At 42.0% G+C, this 19,757-nt stretch overlaps 1 protein-coding gene across 5 annotated transcripts in view; it reads right to left on the minus strand.

The window, feature by feature from the left end:
* Window positions 1–15,600, minus strand: part of PPP1R9A (protein phosphatase 1 regulatory subunit 9A) — a 130,603-nt gene extending 115,003 nt beyond the window's left edge. For 4 of the 5 annotated variants that reach the window (XM_021538391.2, XM_021538390.2, XM_021538389.2 and 1 more), the window contains exons 1-2: window positions 15,109–15,234; window positions 12,377–14,032 (exon numbers count right to left, since the gene is read on the minus strand). In XM_021538391.2, coding sequence (XP_021394066.1) covers window positions 12,377–13,816 — 1,440 coding nt within the window. In that variant the 5' untranslated portion in view covers window positions 13,817–14,032; window positions 15,109–15,234. Of the gene's footprint in view, window positions 1–12,376; window positions 14,033–15,108; window positions 15,235–15,477 lie in introns of those variants that run through there. The other variant, XM_021538387.2, reaches the window with a different exon arrangement.
* Window positions 15,601–19,757: the final 4,157 nt, after the last annotated feature.

The raw sequence follows: 19,757 nt of genomic DNA on the forward strand, positions 1-19,757 counted from the left end.
AGAAACTTGGAGCTCTTAATGGAACAGATTAATTACAGTGGTTCTTTGGGACTTAGAGACTCAAGTGGCCCTATGCACTAGGAAGATAAAAATGAATGAACTAAATCATACAAAGGCAATGGAGGCCCGCTTTAACAGAACCACTTTTAAGCCAAAGGAATAAAAACTATTTATTCTATTTTCTATCTTTAATACCCTTTTTTGAAAGAAGTATTCAAAAAACTTCTCACTAACATCTCTTATGTTTCAGAAATGGCTGTTGGTCATCTCCAGATATGCACACTCATCTTTCTTCTGGGAGTTGTTAAGCTTTACAAGTGCAGCAGAATGCCTTCCTCTGTCACTACTGGAAAGATAAACTAGATACACTAGACAAAAATCAGCAACTTGGTACATTTTACAAAGTGAGTAATTCAAAGATTTCACTTAAAGTGTACAGTTCAGAATGAGATTATTTATTTGTTTAACCACAGCTTTTGAGTATTTGCACTCAACTGGCATCAGATCACATCCCTATCCCAATCAAGGAATTCCCACTCCAATCAAGGCTTACTCCAGCCATCCAGACCCCAGCTACTGCTACATGCAAAATGTTGGTGGGCTTTCCCTCTGCTGCAAATGAACATCACTCCTCAACAGTTTTATTTTTGTACAGGCAGTTTTAAATTTTTTTCTTTTCCTCATAAAAATTAAACTCATAATTAAATTAGTTTAAATATTTCCCCAAAATATTTTGCCTTATTAAATGTTACTTAAAAGGTTAGGTCAACCTGCTCATGCGTATAACAAAATATGTCCAAAAAAACCCCTTAAAATCCTTTCTTTGCAGCAGTGGACCTAATTTTTCATTAATAAGAAACATTAAAAGTCTAGTATCAATCCTTAAACTTAACTATCTGTAATTACAAAGTAAGATTTAAGCTTTATGCAATGAACTCTTACTAAAATACTCATAGATTTAAACAACATTAACTATAATAATCAAACATCTTGAAGGTCCTGCACCACCTTCAGATTTGCAAAACCATGCAGTCTTAAAACCTGATCAATAATACAAGAAGTCACTTTGTACATTTTACAAATAATAAAATCAAGATAATTTACCTGGGATGCAAATTAGCTGCTTCCTTTACCAAAATTCACTATTTTGTTTCTAGTGAAATTCACTATTTTGTTTTTGTTTCAGATCAGAGAAAATAGTTTTTCTCTGATCTAAATGAAGCAGCATGATGGCTCAAACTGTAGGGATCTACCAAGGTCATCTGGTCCAACCCCCCAGCTCAAGCACAGCACTCCTTGCCCAGGACCATGTCCAGACAGCTTCTGAGTATCTCCAAAGGTGGAGTATCCATAACCTCTCTAGTAATCTGTGTCAGTGCTCAGTCACCCTCACAGGGAAAGTTTCCTGATGTCCACAGGGAACCTCCTGTGTTTCAGCTGGTGCTCACCCTGTCACTGGGCATTACTGGAAAGAGCCTGGCTCTGTTTTCCTTGCATCCTCCTTTCAAGTACTTATATACATTAATAAGACCATCATTGAGTCTGCACTTCTCCAGGCTCAGCAGTCCCAGTTCTCTCAGCCTTTCCTCACAGGAGAGATGCTCCAGACCTGTAATCATCTGAATGGGCCTTCACTGGACTGTCTCCAGTCTCCTGTGCTGGAGGACCAGACAGGGCCCAGAACTCCACATGTGGCCTCAGTGGTACTGAGGAGCAATCACCTCCCTTGACCTGATGGCAGCACTCCTGCTAACACAGCCCAGAACACAATCAGCCTTCCTTGTTACACGAGCTCATGTTCCACTTGATGTTGTCCAGCACCCCAGAGCCTCTTCTGCAAAGCTGAAGAGGATCCACCCTCTGGAATGCCTCCAAGAATATGATGCATGGGGCCAGGCACAAGGACTTTGCACCTCTCTGTTGAACTCAATGAGGTTTGTGGCTTCCCACCTCTCTATTCAGCTGGTTTCCAACCTACCTCACTGTCTGCTCATCTAACCCATATTTAACTTCTCTGTGAATATTTATGTCAAACTTCTCTGTGAATATTTATGTCAAAAGCCTGACTGAAGTTAATCTGCACAACAGCCACTGCTCTCCCATCACCTATTAAGCCAGGATATGAGGTTGATTAGGCACAACTTCCCCTTTTTAATGGTCAAGACCTACTGGTAATGACTGCATCATGCATTGCAGTAAACCACAGTAAGTTTCAGCAGTTATTTTGGATCTACAGCTGTTAAGCTTGGAGAATTTTTCACTGGCCATGCACAAAGAGAGAAAAGAAAAAAAAAAAAGGAAGAAAAAAAGAGTCTCTCTCTTTAATGGTATTTCCCTCCTCCCCAAGTCAAATATTAACATGAAAGGAACATGCAAAGCATCAAGCAAGCATTTTTTAGTCAACCTACTAAATTAAGAAAGATAAAAGTGAGCAACTACTTCAGAGGAAAATGGCTGGGCAAAGGGGAATAAAGAGCTATATGGTCTGGTAGTCTCTTGCTATCAAACGTCATAGTGAAATATTCTCATTTGTGTTAGTGCACTTTTCCACACTGCTAAATTACCAGCTTTTTCCAAGAGTACTCTAAACCTCTGGATTAATGTGCTCTCTCTGGTTTGCCCTTGCAAAAAAATACAACACTAACATAATTTGAATATTCTATTTAAATGGTCCGTGCACAATGAAATCTACTGGGCAATCACTCAAGCTAAGACTAACAAGAAAGCATCTTTGGGCTTTTAAGAAGGCAGAATTAACAGGTATGTCAAATTCTACACATCTAAGGAATCTAGAGTATGTCAGCACCTAAATATATCACCATCCATCTTAAAGATGACTTCAGGCTTATAAAGATGTAAAGATGATTACAAGCTAGATAAAAAAAATCCTGATGCTTTATCATAGGGGCCATGAATGAGATGAATTAGAGAGGAGTTTGATAGCATGACTTTTAAAAGCCTCTATAGGTTATTGCTTTCAAACAACTAATGAGAAATACGGTGATTTAATCAAATGGAAGTCCCTAGGTCTACATGCAGCATAGATTGAACACTGGAAGATACCTCTTTACCTCTTCTATGTGAACCAGCATCTTGAGATGCCCTGGAGATTATTCACTGAATATCTGCAGATGGAAACTGCAGAGCGGAACATCAGAAGGTGCAGATGTGCATAGACTAAGAAGTGCAGCTTTATGTATAACAAGGCAAACAGCTCTTGGAGATAAATTCTGCATTCACACCTTCCACTAACTTTAGCATATGGAATTATCTGAGTGATCTGATGGGTCTCTTGAATCAACTCTCATAAGTAACTCAAGTAAAATTAGCTTCTTCCAATAGAACATGTTCTATATAAAAAAGACACCACAGAATAACATCCATTTCTTTGTACCATTTAATTGCAGGAATGTTTAGTACTCTTTTTAATAGATTATTTTTGGCCTTCAAGGTCAACAGAGCTAAAGATAATTGCAACACTTCAAAAAATTAACAGACACTACTACACAACACAGTAGTCTATCAGGAATGTAGGAAGAGTGCCTTCTACTAAAATTCGTTCATCTTAGTTGGAAAACATTCCGTTCCATCTTAAAGGTGAAATGCTGCCACTTAGTTTTTAGGTGCCTTTTCTTTTGAATACAGAAATGCAATAATGGTCCTTTTCAGGCCTTGTGCATCACTCAATGGGCAAGATAAGTTTCTTAAGGCCCCTGTTTTAGAATAGAATTAACCAAGAAAAAGACACATAAGAGCATCAAGTTGCTACAGCTCTTCCTGCAAAGCCACAGGCCTTAAGCAAAATCCATCAGACATGGTCCAGATGAAGTCTCCTTTGCAAGTTATAAAATGACACCCATAATTCCCTACTGTTTCCAAAATACTTTGCTTCATGTTATCTTCGAATGCCATTTGCCTTCCTCACAGCTGCATCACATCACAGGTTGCTGCTGTCATTCTGCAGGAGCAAGTCAGAGTGGCTTTCTCCTTAGCTGTCATCCCCTACAAATGAGTCAGCAGTTTACTGTGGAAGTTCTTAGCTCATAAACCCATCCCCACTACTCAAGTCCTTGCAGTCACCCGTATTTTACTGTAATCCTATGCAATGATAAGGCTTCCCCACTTTCCGTCAAAACCAAGTGTCATTAGTGTGCTCCAACTTCCTGAGACAGAACTGCAGAATTTTTTAACAAGGGCTTTTATCTTATCAAAGGAAGATCCTAATTTAGTCTGGCATATACCCCTCTGATAAATCCATTTACATGTATTCCATTTGCCTCCCTACCTTTGATTCTTTAAAAAGTGTTCTACATTGCTTTGCTATGGGGGAAAAAAATTAATAATTTTTAAGCAGCCAGAACCATCTTATTTCTACTTTCTGAAAAACAACTATTAAATTTGCTCTTCTGCAGTTAAATACCATTTCTACTTTAATAGTGCTCTTTTAGTTTTGAAATATATACTACAAGATTTTCTAAAACACAGTTTCTTTGACCCAGCCCCATACAAACCTGAGCACTAGGAACCTGTATGTTTCTTCTTAATTTCACTATATGAATTTCCAATATAAATTGGGCTTGATAACTCTGACTATAACTTCATATGCGCTGCATAACACTCACCTTCTTTCTTGTTGAATTTGAATGGATGAATAGCTTTTTACTACTTGGATATTTTCCTTTACAATGTCAAACTCAGCTTGACTTCTGGCAACTTCTTAGTCACATTGAAGACTTTTGAACTCTTATGACATTCTTCATTTTTTCAACAACCACTTGGCCATTCCTTCCAAGTTCTTGGCTAACTTACGATCTCTTTGGCAGACTTTTCTTCTGATTAGGTCTGCAATCATTCTGCTTTTTCTTAGGATGAAAATCCTATGCACTTTTTCTAATTCTGAATCCAAGAGCTCCCTTTGCTCTTTGGTTCAGCTAATTTCAAACCATTTCCCTACAGTTTCTCAGTCTGCATTTTTGAAATTCAAAACTTTTAACTGGAAACCCCTTTCCACTTAAACCACATAAACCTCTGTTGCAAATTATTTAATCCAAATTCTGTTTCTACACACAGTCCTTCCAGAATGTCCTCAATACTTATGAAACCCAGGTTTTAGGCAACATTATTTGCTTTTAGTTCAAGAGCTACGTGTGTGAGCACTGCACCCAGGAATTGCTGATCCCTAGAATAAGTAGTGAAATTATGACTTTTATACAAGAGTTAAAGACTCCACAGCATATTGTAACAGGGAAATATCTTTATTCCATTTACTGTAGTCCAATAATTCCATATATTCTTAATAAAATAAAACCTGTTTATACCTGAAATTGTGTGCAAAATACTCATTGATGAAGGCACAAAATTCCACAGCAATAATGAGGTATCCTTGTTCACTGCAGTGACTTAATCAAAAAAGTAACTTCTGAAATGCTTTATCCACTATTTGTTATCTGAGTGCATCCAGTCTCTGAATCCTTACTATTTACTTCTCATTCCTTTCCTTGACAAATACAAATAAAAGGTTCTGCCTTTCATAAAAAGATCTTCCCTCAAAGCATATTACCAGAGCAAAGAACCTGGTTTTTACACTGTTGTTTTTTATGACTAATCCAAGTTAGCACGACAATCCCTGCAGTACAGCACATTTTAATATTAAAGTCAGTAGAATTCCCCATACTTGACAATACCTGGAAAAAAGCCTAAGTTCATTTTATGCAGCAAACAGACATGTTCCAAGCTACCCAGCCAATAGCTTTGTACATGAAACTACTTGACACATTGAGATGAATGACATTAATTACCAGCTTGCTTCCCATTTTATGAAATTTAAATGTGAGCATAAAAGTTTGGTGGTATATTCAACACTACAGGAGTCAGAGAATAATCCTACCTAATATTTAGTTTCATGCTTTGGCCAAAATTATCATCCACTCCTAACGCTGTAAACAAAGGATGAACTGTGGCATCCCACCCTTAGGGGAAGGGAGCGTCCAAAACTCAGAGATACTTGTGGTCAGAAGGAACAACAAATGTCAGAAGGTCCGCAAGAGCTTACAAAATTTTATTAGTAAATTATGCTCACCCTGGAGATACATTTCTCACTTTCAACACCAATTAGCTATGATGGGCAGTATGATCTTCTAGACCCTTCTGGAAAGGGCTGCAGGGCTTTACCAGTCTTTGCTGGTCTTTATGATCACCAAATGATGACCAGTCTTCGTGACTGGGTTGGCCTTCGGTCAACATTTCAGGCCTAATTCTCGACTCCATTCCTGCACTTGTGCTGTATGGTGTTGTGCTTATCTCCAGGATCCCAAACCAGAACATCAGTCTCAGCAAAGTGCTGCCCTTCCTCTGTATGACCCCTTCTTCAGAAACATTCTTATCTTTCTCAACAATCCTTGGTTGGCTTCACAGCTTTCAGCTGTTGGTGTTTGAGAATATGTATTAGTTCCCTTATCTTCTAGGCCTCTACATGAACACAGGAGCTGCAGTAGTTAACCAAATTTAAGGAAAGCAAAATATTCTTTCAGCAATTCCAGAAAGAACTACACATTTTTTTTTATCTGCAAGCTTTCATAATTAACCTATTCAAAAAGTGGATGAATTTCTCATATTCTGTAATCATTTCAAATCTAACAAAGCCTCAGGATCTCTCTGCAACTCCTGTCTTCCACACTGGCCTTAAACAACAAGTGTCCTACATGCACTGTGACTATTTTATTTATAGACTCACAGGCTCACTGGGGGTGGAAAATGTGGAGATCACTGAAATCCATTTAAGTAAAACACACACAGAAGTGACAAATTTGGACTGTACAGTGCCTGTGGATGGGCAACCTTTTCTTATGATTCCTGTGATCCAAAATAGTTCATCAACATTTTAACAATGGGTAAATACAATACTGAGCATTGCATTAGGCAAAGAAATACTTCTTTTTTACACTAAGACTTGAAAATGCTTTCAGCATACTTTATTATGATGGCTATTATATAAAGAATAATGATATTTTAGATTAAATATTTCCAATGTAATTAGTACTAGATTGATTCAGATTCTTTCTCCACCACTATTCACATTCCTGAACACATTTTGTTCGGGCAACCCCTAGTATCAACATAAGCTGGGGGAATGAAGAGATGAGGAGCAGCCCTGCCAAGGACTTTGGGGTGCCAGAGGATGAGAGGCTGGACATGACCCGGCCAAGTGCACTCAGAGCCCAGAGAGCCAAATGTTTTTGGGCTGCATCCAAAGCAGCGTGGGCAGCAGGGCAGGGAGGGGATTCTGCCCCTCTGCTCTGCTCTGGTGAGAGAGACCCTACCTGGAACACAGCACCAAGCTCTGGGGTGCCCAGTTCAGGAAGGACATGGACCTGTTGAGCAAGTCCAGAGCAGGGCCACTAAGTTGATCAGAGTGATGGAGCACCTTTCCTATGAGGAAAGGCAAAGATAATTGGGATTGTTCAGCCTGGAAACGGGACGATTTAGGGGTGACCAAATTGCACCCTTTTGGTAGCTGATGGGAGCCTATAAGAAAGATGGAGACATTTTACAAGGGCTTGTAGCGCCAGGACAAGGGGTAATAGCTTCAAACTGAAAGAGGGTAAGTTTAAAGTATGTATTAGGAAAAGGTTCTTTACTGTGAGGGTGCTGAGACACTGGAACATGTTGCCCAGAGAAGCTGCAGATACCCCAACCCTGGAAATGTTCAAGGCCAGATTGAATGGAACTGAGCAACCTGGTCCAGAGGAAGGAGTCCCTGCCCATGGCAGGGGGGTTGGAACTAAATGATCTTTCAAGTCCCCTCAGAAATGAGGAATACCTGAGAGAAAGACTCATTCCTTGAAATTATTTTTATAAGAAGTTTGTAAAAAAATTTCAAAGCAACTGTTAAATACAAATTTCATTTATGTTCCACACTAAACTATAATCACAGCACTTGTAAATTTTCTTCAAAGGCAAGAGAGAGAGTACAAGTTCCAATTCTGGAAGACCATTTGAAAAAGACATGATCTGGAAAACTGAAATATTGTGGGGTATAAAATTCAGTCATGCTGCTGAACAAAAGAGAGGAAGCACAATAGGAGGCATGGGCACAAGTGATTACATTCTCTTCATATGGAATTAGCTGAAGGATGGAAGAGCCATTTGCTATATATACTGTTTCATGTTACCCTCTCTCCCACCTACCCCCAAAACTCAAGAGAGGTCTGCAGAGATGTCCCTTCACCACTGCACACTAAGGAAGCTTTAGAGAATGCTAAAAATGGCAGCAGCAGCTTGGGCCAAACCCCCTTGCAGCACCACACGTGCCCTGCTGTCTGCCATACGGTTTGATCACATAATACCCAACCCCTTGGCTGGTAGGACAGAGTCAGTGGAGCAGAAGGTTGCAAAAGGAAGCTCGGCAGGAGACACAAATTGCTGTTAACAGCTTTAAATGGTTGAACGCGTACCCGGTGCCAGAAATCGGGCACTAACTGAAGATGCAGCCATTAGCTATCAGGGCAGCAGAAAATATGGACCTGGAAAGGGAAAGGGTGAACAATGCTCTTCATCCAAATTCTACCCAGGATGGAGGAAGCACAGCTCAAAAAACTACTTATGATTTGGACAATCAATACATTTCCATTTGCTAGGGTGGGGAAAGCCACGAGCTAATGAATTCTGCATCACAGGCAAACCTTGCCCAATTAGCCAGCAGTGTCTGGGAAGCAGTACATGACCCAGCCCTCAGGAAACCCTGCAAACGCAATGAAAGACCAATAAATCAGTGTGTGCTGGGTTGGGTGGGAGGAGAGGGAGGTGGGGTGGGGGTTGTTGTTTTGTTTCTTTGGTAGCATAGTATCCCTGGAAAAACCCGGGTTACTTAACTTTTTCACCTCGTACACTTGCCCTGGAGAGCTTCAGTTCTATCCCTGAGCACAAACACAGTACCTCAACATAAGAGCAGGCCAGTGCTGATAAAGGCCTCTATATCACTACATAAACAGTCATATGAACAGCTACAGAAATGTTCACATCCCTTGTTCAGCAACACACTCCTGTCCACAGCCACTCTTGGGCCCTTTAGTGCTTCTGTTTATTAACAGCACCAAACTGATTTAAGCCCGACAGACACACACTGCTCATGTCAGCAATACAACACTCCAAATACCTAGAAACTCTCCAAGCCTACAGTGGCCTCCGGGTAGTCACCTACTCCTAAAGGGATTTTCAACAGAGATGAAATCAGCAAATATGTCCCATAATGCTAGAGCAGAGCAAATGGCCCATGGAGCATGGGATCTGTGATAGCAAAATTACAGACTAAACACAGTAGAATTTCCTGCATGCATTGACTTGAGTCTTCCCTCTTGATAGTGAGTTTCTCAAAAAATGAGTCTTTTTCCTCCTTGGGACACAACCAGATTTCAGTATTTATCATTTTGGTAAGATTTTATTTATTTATCCTTCTGCTTATACTTCACTGCTTCTCACAATCCTCAGCATTTCCCTTAAAGTGACAAAAAAGTCTCTTACATGTCTACCTGAAGAAGTCACATAGAAAAATAGTCCAAAGATGTTTACCTAAAGCTGTTGAGATCTTCAAGTAACAACTTTACAGCAATAACTACCCACTGATTCCACAGTTCACACATTCAAATGCCAACTTTGTTAATTATTTCAGATTTCTCCTGTAGGAGGACAGTGAAGGTACAATACTGAAATCAACACTAAACATCCAGAGTTTGGGTTGGACTTTGCACACCACTACTTAGCAAAATAGTCAAGTACAACAGCTCAGAAAATACTTCTGTATTGCTTTGTATTTTGCTCTCTTGCAATCACGCCACGCATGAGATGATGCTCAGCCAAGTCTTAATAAAACCAGTCATGCCCACTAACACAAAAAATTGTATAGAACAGAAAAACCCCTCAACAGTTGCTGCCTATTCAGTCAGATGCAAGATCCCTGTGTGACAGATGGGGCACAGGGAGTGACCGGGTAAGTTCACCTGCTGGCACTGTGTGAGGGGACAGAACACAAGTCCCTCTTGCCGCCTGCCCTGCTCCCCGAAACCTCCTGCCAGGACCATTCCAGCCTCCCAGCAGTGTGTCCCACGGGCAGCCCTGTCGGAGGGCCAGAGACTCGGGAGCCACAGGGACCCTCCAGGCCTTCTCCAGCTGCCCCTCTGGTCCCTGCCCGTGACCGGCTGGCCCCGGCGGCCTGCCCCGGCTCCCACAGCTTCACCCTGCCAAGGAAATGCACAGAGAAGGCAGAGGCAGCTTTTCATTCTCCACGACTTTCGCTGCAGTTCCTCCTGCTAGCGCCAGCCTTTCACATGGTCTCACTTCTGCTTTCCCACATGGCTAACAGATGCACTGGAGGCACCCAGGACAAAAAGCAGAGGTTCTCCCAGACCTCCCAAACCCTCCTAAAACGTCCTCTCCCAGCACCGATTTTTTTTTTTCTTCCTAGCTACAATAAAGATGCCAGAATAATTAAAGCATTTATTATTTTACTTTGGATAAGCTTTTTAAGAGTGCTTTATGCTTAAACCCACGAAAAATGTGCTCTTTTAATTATTTGCAAAAATTACTTTCAGATCATTTTCCTGATGGACTATTATTATTACTGCACAATATGCAATCTGAAATGAACATAGCATGAAAAACTTGAAAAGAAAAAAAAATACAAATAATTGAGAAAATACTCTTAGAGCACTTGGCATGACAGCATAATTCAAACAACAATATACTGAAGGAAAAATGTCACTATTAGCTCTTTCAGAAACAGCAAAAAAGTCTGACCATCTCAAGAATAAAATCAGTGGAGTCGCCTTCTGGATTTTCATCTGTTGGAACCACCATAACAATCTTCTTTCAGAAGAGAGAACATCATCTTGCCTATTAGTACATCTTGTCTATTAGCTTGAGCTGGGAAGCAGCTCAAGGAGGGGACAACTTCCTTTGTAATCAAGGTTTTCCCCACTTCGCCTCCCCCAGGAATTCAAGAAAACCAGGTACTTTAATTATAAGAACAATCAAGAGGGAACAAAAGTACTTAGAATTTTTGGTTAATAATGCAAGCCTGAATAGAACACTAACAAACTAAAATTGTAAGAAAAATCCATTATCTTGTCTTGGAATATTTTCCTTCTTTCAGTGTAAAAATCCTCTTTTCAAAGCATGAAGTAAGACAGTTCTTTTCACTCCACTCCATGATAAACAGATATGATAATCTGGTTGCTTTATTCAGATGAAAATTTCATATTAAAATACACAACCCACCCTACTTTAAACCACAGGCAGTGTGAAAGCAGATTCTATAAACCACATTACTTTGAGTTTAACACTGCCACTTCTGTTCATTGACTTAGTAATTTTCATTGCTAAAATCACACAAGGAAAACAGTCAACTTCAATTACACATTTTAATTTTAAAATACTTACATTTCAAGTATTCTATGATATATTTTTGTTTCAATAAGCCATTTCTGCAACAATTGCTATGGTTTTGAATTGTCCCTTATAGATATGTGAAATCTCCAGCCAGGGTCAAACCATCACACACATGTACTAAAATCATCTTGGAAGTACAATACTTTTATATTTAACCCTGAAACTCAGCAGTGAAAAGCTGGTTCAACAACACTTAACAAGCTATTAACTAGTTATTCCTTCTTGAGCTGAAATGTACTGGAAACAACATTCTTAGTGGTAATTTCAAGGTACTTAAAAACAAACCATAACAGTCTGCAAAAAGCACACCCTTCACTAGGTATTTCAGTAAACTGATTTCATTCTTCTGTAGCACTAAGATACACTCACTCTCTCTATATATAAATGCTTTAAAATTTTAAATAAGTGCTACTAGAAAAGATTATACTGATTGAGATGTGGAATATTAACAGTCCTCTACTACAGGATCACACTGTACTTCAGGACACAATCTTTAAATATAGGTACTTTAAGAATCTGCTGAGGGCTGAGGAAAAGCCTTTCAATCTCAAGACGCTGTGATTTCATATGAAATCAAACAAGCAGCACAAAAGTCACCAAATACCCACACTGACATTTCACAATGTGGTTACAGTGCAGTCATAGAAGTCAAAATATGCATGGCAAAATTCTTGAGCTTCACAAGCCCAGCTGTTATGCTCAAATTCTGCTGGTTTAGTCAGCCATCAGAAAATCTAGTAAATGACACAAGCTCATGAGAGTTCAGCTGCCTTACTTCATTTAAGATTATGTTCACTGACTGCAATAAAGACATGTATCAAAAGATCCTCTGAAATCTTTTTGGAGGCAAGATCAAATGTCAAAATCTCCTTCAAATAAAGCTTCATTTGAAAACAAACCAAACTGTAAAAAAAGGGAACATAGGAAACCTTACCTTAATTGGAGCCCGGCTAAACTGTATTTTTCTGTTGGCTGGGATTTCATCTTCATCTGGCAGCCCGTTGATTTCAGAATATTCCATATCAGGTTCATAACAGTTATTTTCATCACTGTCATCGAGATCATCCTGTTCTGTACCTGTCTCTCCCCAATCAGAATTATATCTGGATCGTACCCGATACACATTGTAGTCAGAATGCATGTACACATGGGAACTCTCAAAATTATTCACATCTTCATGCCCATCTTTTTCACTTTCCTCATCATAATGAGACTCAGAAGCATCTGTGGCAAAATCACCACCGGAAGCTACATTTCTTGTTACCTCTGCAGCTTCAGGCCGATCAAAGACACCTTCTGTATGTTCTGACTGTTCCTTCTGTTGCACCAAAATTCCTGTCTCTGTTTTTGACTTACTCCTAGCACAGCTGTCCATAGATGTTTCGCTGTCTAACACACCAACCAAATCCTGTTGACCTGTTGCAGAACTCTCAACAGAATCGGCACTTGCCTCTGTGGTCTTTTTTATTTCTTCAGTTGTTTTTGAACCTGCCAAAGTGCCTGTGGACACCTTCTGTCTGGGTGTTAAAGGCTCAGAGTTCTCAACAGACATCACGCCCGTACTCTGTTTGGCTGGGGGAGCCCACGTGCTGGCCTCTTTCAAAGGACTGAAACCCTCAAGGTTTGCAACTGGGGAGGAGATATTTGTGACAGTAGAGGAGAGGTTTAGTGGATAGTGACCAGTTACAGAGTACTCTTCGTTGTTTTCCGACTTTTCTACGACGACATTGTGTGAGTCAGTGTTTTCAAAAACTGCGCTGAGCTGACTCACAGTCGGAGAGACAGTCTCTGTCCTTGGGCTAAGACTGTCCAGTGAATCAGTGCTACCTCTGTGAGACTTAGAGCTGCACCACTCATCTGGAAGCTCATTAGAAATTATTTTCTCTTTCTTTGGAGAATAGCGATTTGAATGTCCCATTTCATGAGCATTTCGCTCAAACATCTTCCGAGTTTCAGTAAACTTGGAATAGGACGGGCCATCATGGATAGTGTCAAATCTACTTATCCTTTCAGAGACGGACGATTCCAACTTTACGATTGAACCATCTGCTTTTTCTACAAATTCTTTAGGCCTAATTCGTCTTTGAGGTGATGGAGGGCCACGCTTTCCCCTGGTTTTAGCGGCAACTCCAGCACTTTCAGTGGGCTCCATGCCCATCTGCATAAATAAGTTCTTGATCCTATTGACATTTGAGCCATATTTCCTTCCCCTGCTCTGGGAGGCCTCTCCTTCCTCTTTTGCTTTTTGGTCTCCATCTGATTTCGGTTTGTCAAAGGTGCTTTTCAGCGCCTGGAACTCAGTTCTGTAAGCATTTCTGTGAGGAGAGGCACTTCGGAGGGTGGATCTTTCTCCTGAAGACTCTGTTTTCATCATGTTTAGTTCAGGAGTGTGAAACCTGCTTGCATAGTTTCTGTGGTACTGCTCTCAGTAGTTTGCCACAGCAGAGATTCTGCTTTAGGAGTGTTTCTCCTCAAGGGCCCTTCAGCAGGACCATACTTGACAGATCTGGAGGCAAATGTCTTAATGCACACGGTCAATTCTGACAAAGCAGCACAACTGAGGACTCCCAAGAACAAGGGCTGATTTAACCTGCAATAGATATGAGGTTTTCTGAAACTATGTCAGGTACTTTAAGTCTGTCACAATTTCCATTTACCATTTTCTGACATGTTTACAAAAAACTAGCAAAATAAAAAATACAAACCAACACCACACAGATATGTGAAAACTTGCCATTACAAACTTTTGCAAATTGACTGTTGCATAATTTACAATCTATAACATCATAGCGAAAGAACAAATAATCATAGCTTTCCATTCACAAGTATAGTATCATGGCACAAATATGCATGCAAAGGAAAGGCAATGTGACATGAAATATGAGGCACTGCAAGACAATCCTTGCTCTCAGAGAAACATAATGGTAGAAATGCAATCAAAGATAATACGCTTAAAAAGGCAAATTAAACATCAGCTCGAGGGAATACAAAAACTGCGCCCAAAGTTAACATCTTCAGCTGACAGGGTAAAGGAAGTGAAATCCCGTTAGCGAAAGTTGCCCCTTGTCACGGGTAGAGGTTTTATCATCTGTAAGAGCCTGGAGGTACCAACGAGGAGACGCAGAAACGGAGCGCTCGCTCGCCGCGGCGCCAGGGGCTCATGCCCGGCCCCCGCAGCCCAGCGAAGGGCACCTCGGGGGTCTTCCGAGCCAACCCCCTCTCCTTTCCCCTCCGCTCCTGCTGCCCTGCGCTCGCCCTGCCGCGCCGCCGAGGCGGGGACGCCTCACTCCGGCCGCTGCACACACGGCGCCGGTGCCGGGAGCCCGCGGCCGCCGCGCCGACAGCGACGCGCCCGTCCCCGCGCACCTCCCGCCGATCGCCACGGGCGACTGGAAAGGCCACACGGCAGAGACCCCCGGCGAGCCGTGCGGCCCTCGCAGAAGGCAATAAACCCGAGAGGGCAGCGCCGGAGCCCCCGCACCGGCTCCTCCTGGAGCGGCCGTGCCGCCCCGGCGGGCTGCGGCCGCGGGGCCTCGGGCGGCAGCGCCTCGCGGAGGGGCAGCGCCCGGGCACGCACCCGCCGCCCCCGCGAAACAAAAGCCCGGTGCCAGCGCTGCTCCCCGCGGAGCCCGGCGCCTCTGCCGCGCAGCGCGCACGCTGCCTTACCCAGCCGACAGCGGCGACGGACTCCCCCGGCCGCCCGACTCAGCGCTGCGCCCGCGCCTCCTCCGCGCACCGCGGCCGCTGCCGCCGCCCGCCTGACAGGAGGCAGCAGCCGCCGCGTCGCCTCAACGCCATTGCAGGCAGCGGCGGCGGCGGCGGCGGGGGCACGGACACGGCTCCGCGCGCACACCCGCGGCGGCGGCGCGGGGGAGGATGAGGCGCCGCGGCCGCCGCGGCCGCGCTCCCGCCCGCCGCCCGCCCTCCGCCGCCGCGCCCCCGCCGCGCCCCGCCGCGGGACGCGCCCCGAGCCGCCGCCGCCGCCCGCCGCGGGCCGCCCGCCGCCGCCGCCGCCCGCGGTGACAGGTGCCTCACCTCCTCGGCGAGCCGCAGTGGTTCGCTCCGCCGGCGGGGCGGGGGAGGCGGCCGGCCCGCTGCAGTCCGGCCCCGGGCGGTGACTGCCGAGAGGCGGAGGACGGGCCCGGCCGCGGCCACGCCGCCAGCGCCGAGTCCCGCTGGCTGCCCCCGGTGCGGTTTATCCCCTTCTTCCTTCCCCTAGAACGCTCGTTTCCAGGCTGACCCCGCGGACCGGGCCCGCCCGGCGCCCGCCCGTTTCGGAGGAGCAGCGTGCCCGCCCCCGCGCGGGAGGGGCAGCGTCCCGGGTCCCGGGAAAGCTCCCGCTCCTGCCCGCGGCCGGAAACCGGCGGGCGCGGGCGGCACCGGCCGCGCGGAGAGCTCCCCACAGATCAGGAGCCGGCGTGTTCCTTCCCTCGCTGTCGATCCGCTCAGCCCGGCTGCCCGAGCGAGGAACATGCCCGTGACAAACCGGCACACCGCTCGCAGCTCCGTGGGCATGGCTTGTTCTGGCAGCTGCTGACAGGGACCGAGGATCACCCTTGAAGCACGAGACAACCACAAAGCCTTTGTTATTTGCTTGCTAGGCGAGTTCACCACAGAAATATTTTGGCTTTATAAAAGTAATAAACAAATTTAATTGCAGAACATGAAATCTCTAGGTAATTTGTAAAATGGGCAATCCGGGAAGGTAATGACTGTTAATCACATAGCAACTCCTAAGCAAAGTTCGTTGAACTAACTACATAAATATCCAGAAAATGGCCTGGGGATGTACAATGCAAAGTCGGAAATCTAATTATTATGTATACAGAAGCAAGACAATGGTGACTGGAGATAAAAAATTGAGGTATATAAATCCACAAACTTAATTCATTACTTTTAATGAGACTGAAGCATTGGTACTATAAATCATTGAAGCATTCACAGGTGTTGATCTCTAGCTAATTTGTACCAAGGGGATGCAGTACATAACTGTTTGCCTCAATAAAGTTCAAATAACCAGCATGAATATTGACAGCCAAACAAGAAAACTTAGATTGAAAACCAGCATTTTGATAAGTACATACCCCAGAGGCCAGGAACAGAAGCGAGGGTGTTTCAGAATTTTCCCCACTGCTGGCAGTACCCTGTCTGGGCACACTGCGTGGCCCTGGCTCAGGCTCCTGGAGCCTCAGGAGGAGGTGGGGAATTCTGGACACCCTGCGGGCTGCTGAGCAAGGCCATGCCAAAGCACCCAAAACAGCAGGGAGAAAAGGAGATCAGACAAAATATGTAATGAACCAAGATACAGGCGGCCCCTGAGCTTCCAAAGCGTCACAAAAAGCTCCCCTTCCAAGACAGTGTTCCAAAGCAGAAGAATGAAGGAATTACTTTTTCACAGCTGCTTGCAATAAGAAGTCCTGCAGGTGATTTACTGCACAATGACTGAAAATATTGCAACTAAGCAAGACATCACCTATTAAATTCTAAACATCAGATATTACAACTAATCTGAGGCCCAGCCTTGTTGGAGTCCTGAATCCAACTAAAAACCAACACAGCCTATCAGTGTCTTTCTATTGGTATGATTTTGTAGAAATTAAGCTGTTGGAACAACTAGAGAACCACTTGACTTTTGGAGATAAAAATGTGTTAACAGAACTTCAGGTGTTATTGAACAGAGACATAAGGCAGACATTTAAACATTTTATTTCCTTTGTGATTTTTGCTAAAGATGTGGGGTGGTTGAAGACCTTAGACGTACCAGATATATATTCTTTAGAGTTATATAATTCCCACACACAACCAAAAAAGGGACACAAGCAAACATTAAAAAAATCAATGAAACAATTGAAATAATCTTAAAGCGACTAATTCACATCTAATTATATAAAGATAATTAGAAAAATATCTGCTACCTTATCTGCATAAGTGAAGCCACAAATATCTTTAAATTAATTTTCTAACAGAAGTTGTGCAAACAAGTTGTCACTTCTTACCCATAATATACACCTGAAATAATGTACTTAAGAGAACAGCTGTATTATTTCATGGCAGAATAGTGCAAGCTACCTCTGTATTATACTTTAGTAGAAAATAAGGAAACTAGACAACTCACTGATGCAGACAGAAGCAATGCACATTAAATATCAAGTTTTCCACAATGAGAGAGAATATATTACATTTATGTTTTTCTTAAAAATATGGTGTCAGTAGACAACATAAATGTTCAGCTTTGAAACAGAATCTAATGCCAAATTATTTTCAGTAATGTCATGCTCCTTCAATACCACCTCAGGTTTATTAGAAGCAAGATGTACAGAAACTACTGGAAATTTTAACTGCTTTATCAGAGACAGCTGGGGCCCTATTTAGATGTTCAGCTTTGGTTGCTGACATCAAAGTTATTCAAACTTACATTGTAATCACTTACAAAAATTTTTCAATCTACATCCATATTTATACAGTGCCCATGTGAAAAATTATTATTATTATAATGTCTAAGATAATGAATTGTATTTTATTTCAATTGTTATGTTGCCTTTTAAGAAAATCTCTTCCTATATGAACATGGCTATGCATCTAACTACAAAAATCAGAACTGTGTGTCCTTTCACATTTCCAGTACTTTTATGATAATCCATTTGACTATAAAGTATTTTTAGGCTTTGCTAAAGTATGATTGATATTTTTGTTAATTCCTGAGCAATACTAAAATGATACACAGCATACTTTAGAGAAGATAAGAGACCAAGGGGCTTCTTACTATGTTAGTATGAAATCAGAGTAACTTCACTGGATTTATAGAATTACTCCATTTCCCAACCAATCAGGATTTAAAATCTGTTCTGTTTAGTATTTAATATGATAGAGTATGAAGATCATTTTACTTGCCATGAAGTAACAACTTCATAACTTCATTCAAATGATTCTGAATTCTTACATCTTTCAGAGAGAGACCCAAGTTGTTTAATTCTATTGGCATGACTTTAGATTATACCCAGTATCTTTTAAAACCAGTTTTGATGCAGTCCCACAGTACTGAAAATAGTTGAATTTCTATTTACTCTATATGTGTGAATTACATTTACTTAAAATATTTAACTTGCTATATTTACTGTGGATGTCACTGATGGGTTGTTGTCACTTCTCTGCTTTTAAGCCATTCAGATTTTTTGTGATTGTGATTTATTTGCACAGCAGTACAGCAATGCAAGTTTTTCCACATGGCTCAGGCAAAAGAAATAAGTCATTCTATCATTTGCCTCTTGTCAGTGTCTTTCAAGTCTTACATGATAATATCTGTCTGTTCATGTAGAAATGGAAACTATTTAATATAATCTTTGGCCAAGAAATCCTCTCTCTGCTATCCTGCCAAACTATTAGTGGGGAGGAGGTTTTTTCTTCCTTATACATATGACAACATATAGAGAATTGAGTTCTATTTTTTTCACAGTTCCCATTAATTACTATTATGCAATCCAATTTAAAGAAAAATATCTGGTCTGAATGAAATACTTATGTATGGGCATATAAGGTACATTCGAGTCAGGGTTCCGCCTAACCAGAATAGCAGAGACTAAAATATACCACAGCTATAATAATAGGTTAATAACTGTGGTTTCAAATATGAGCAATCTGTGATTGCTGTGCATGTAATTGTTTTATATAGAAAGCTGTTAATAGTTAAAAATGGGAGCTCATTAATATCACTAATTTGGCAACTTCAGAAGATTGTGCTGTTTTTACATAGAACATGTCAAAGTACTTGAAAGATCAAGAATAGCATCAAAAAAAAAAAAAAAAAGAACTTTGTCCTGAAATATCTGAAGAAAATCTGCTAATGATAACAAAACTGCATATTCTAGCAGTTTATCAGAAAGGCAAATATTAGCATATGAAGGCCTAAACTAAGACTAGCACAGCCTTTTCTCAGTTACTCTGAGGAGACTTTCACATCCATTCTTAAACATTCTTCTTTTAAATTATTCAAGAAATGCACAGCCATGGCCAGAATAAAATCAAAATTTCAAGAGGAGAAAACATGAATTATATACTGCGTACAACTGCTTACTTTGAAATGGTTGTTGTGCCTTCATTAAAAGTAGAAATCTTAAGAATGGTCAAAAGAGCTGTATTTCACACAGCTTTCCCTCATGAGCCCTCAATATTGAGCTCTGCATTTATACCACAACACAGACAGCTATTAGTTACCAGCCTAACTAGAACCATGACAGCTAGCTGCAGAAAAAAACATGATCTTGTGGAAAAGAAAAAATGTTTCACCTGCTAGGATTTGCTAAAAATCAGTCCCAGCA

The sequence above is a fragment of the Lonchura striata genome, chromosome 1 (genome assembly GCF_046129695.1).
Source record: "Lonchura striata isolate bLonStr1 chromosome 1, bLonStr1.mat, whole genome shotgun sequence".
In the NCBI taxonomy this organism is placed as follows: domain Eukaryota; kingdom Metazoa; phylum Chordata; class Aves; order Passeriformes; family Estrildidae; genus Lonchura; species Lonchura striata.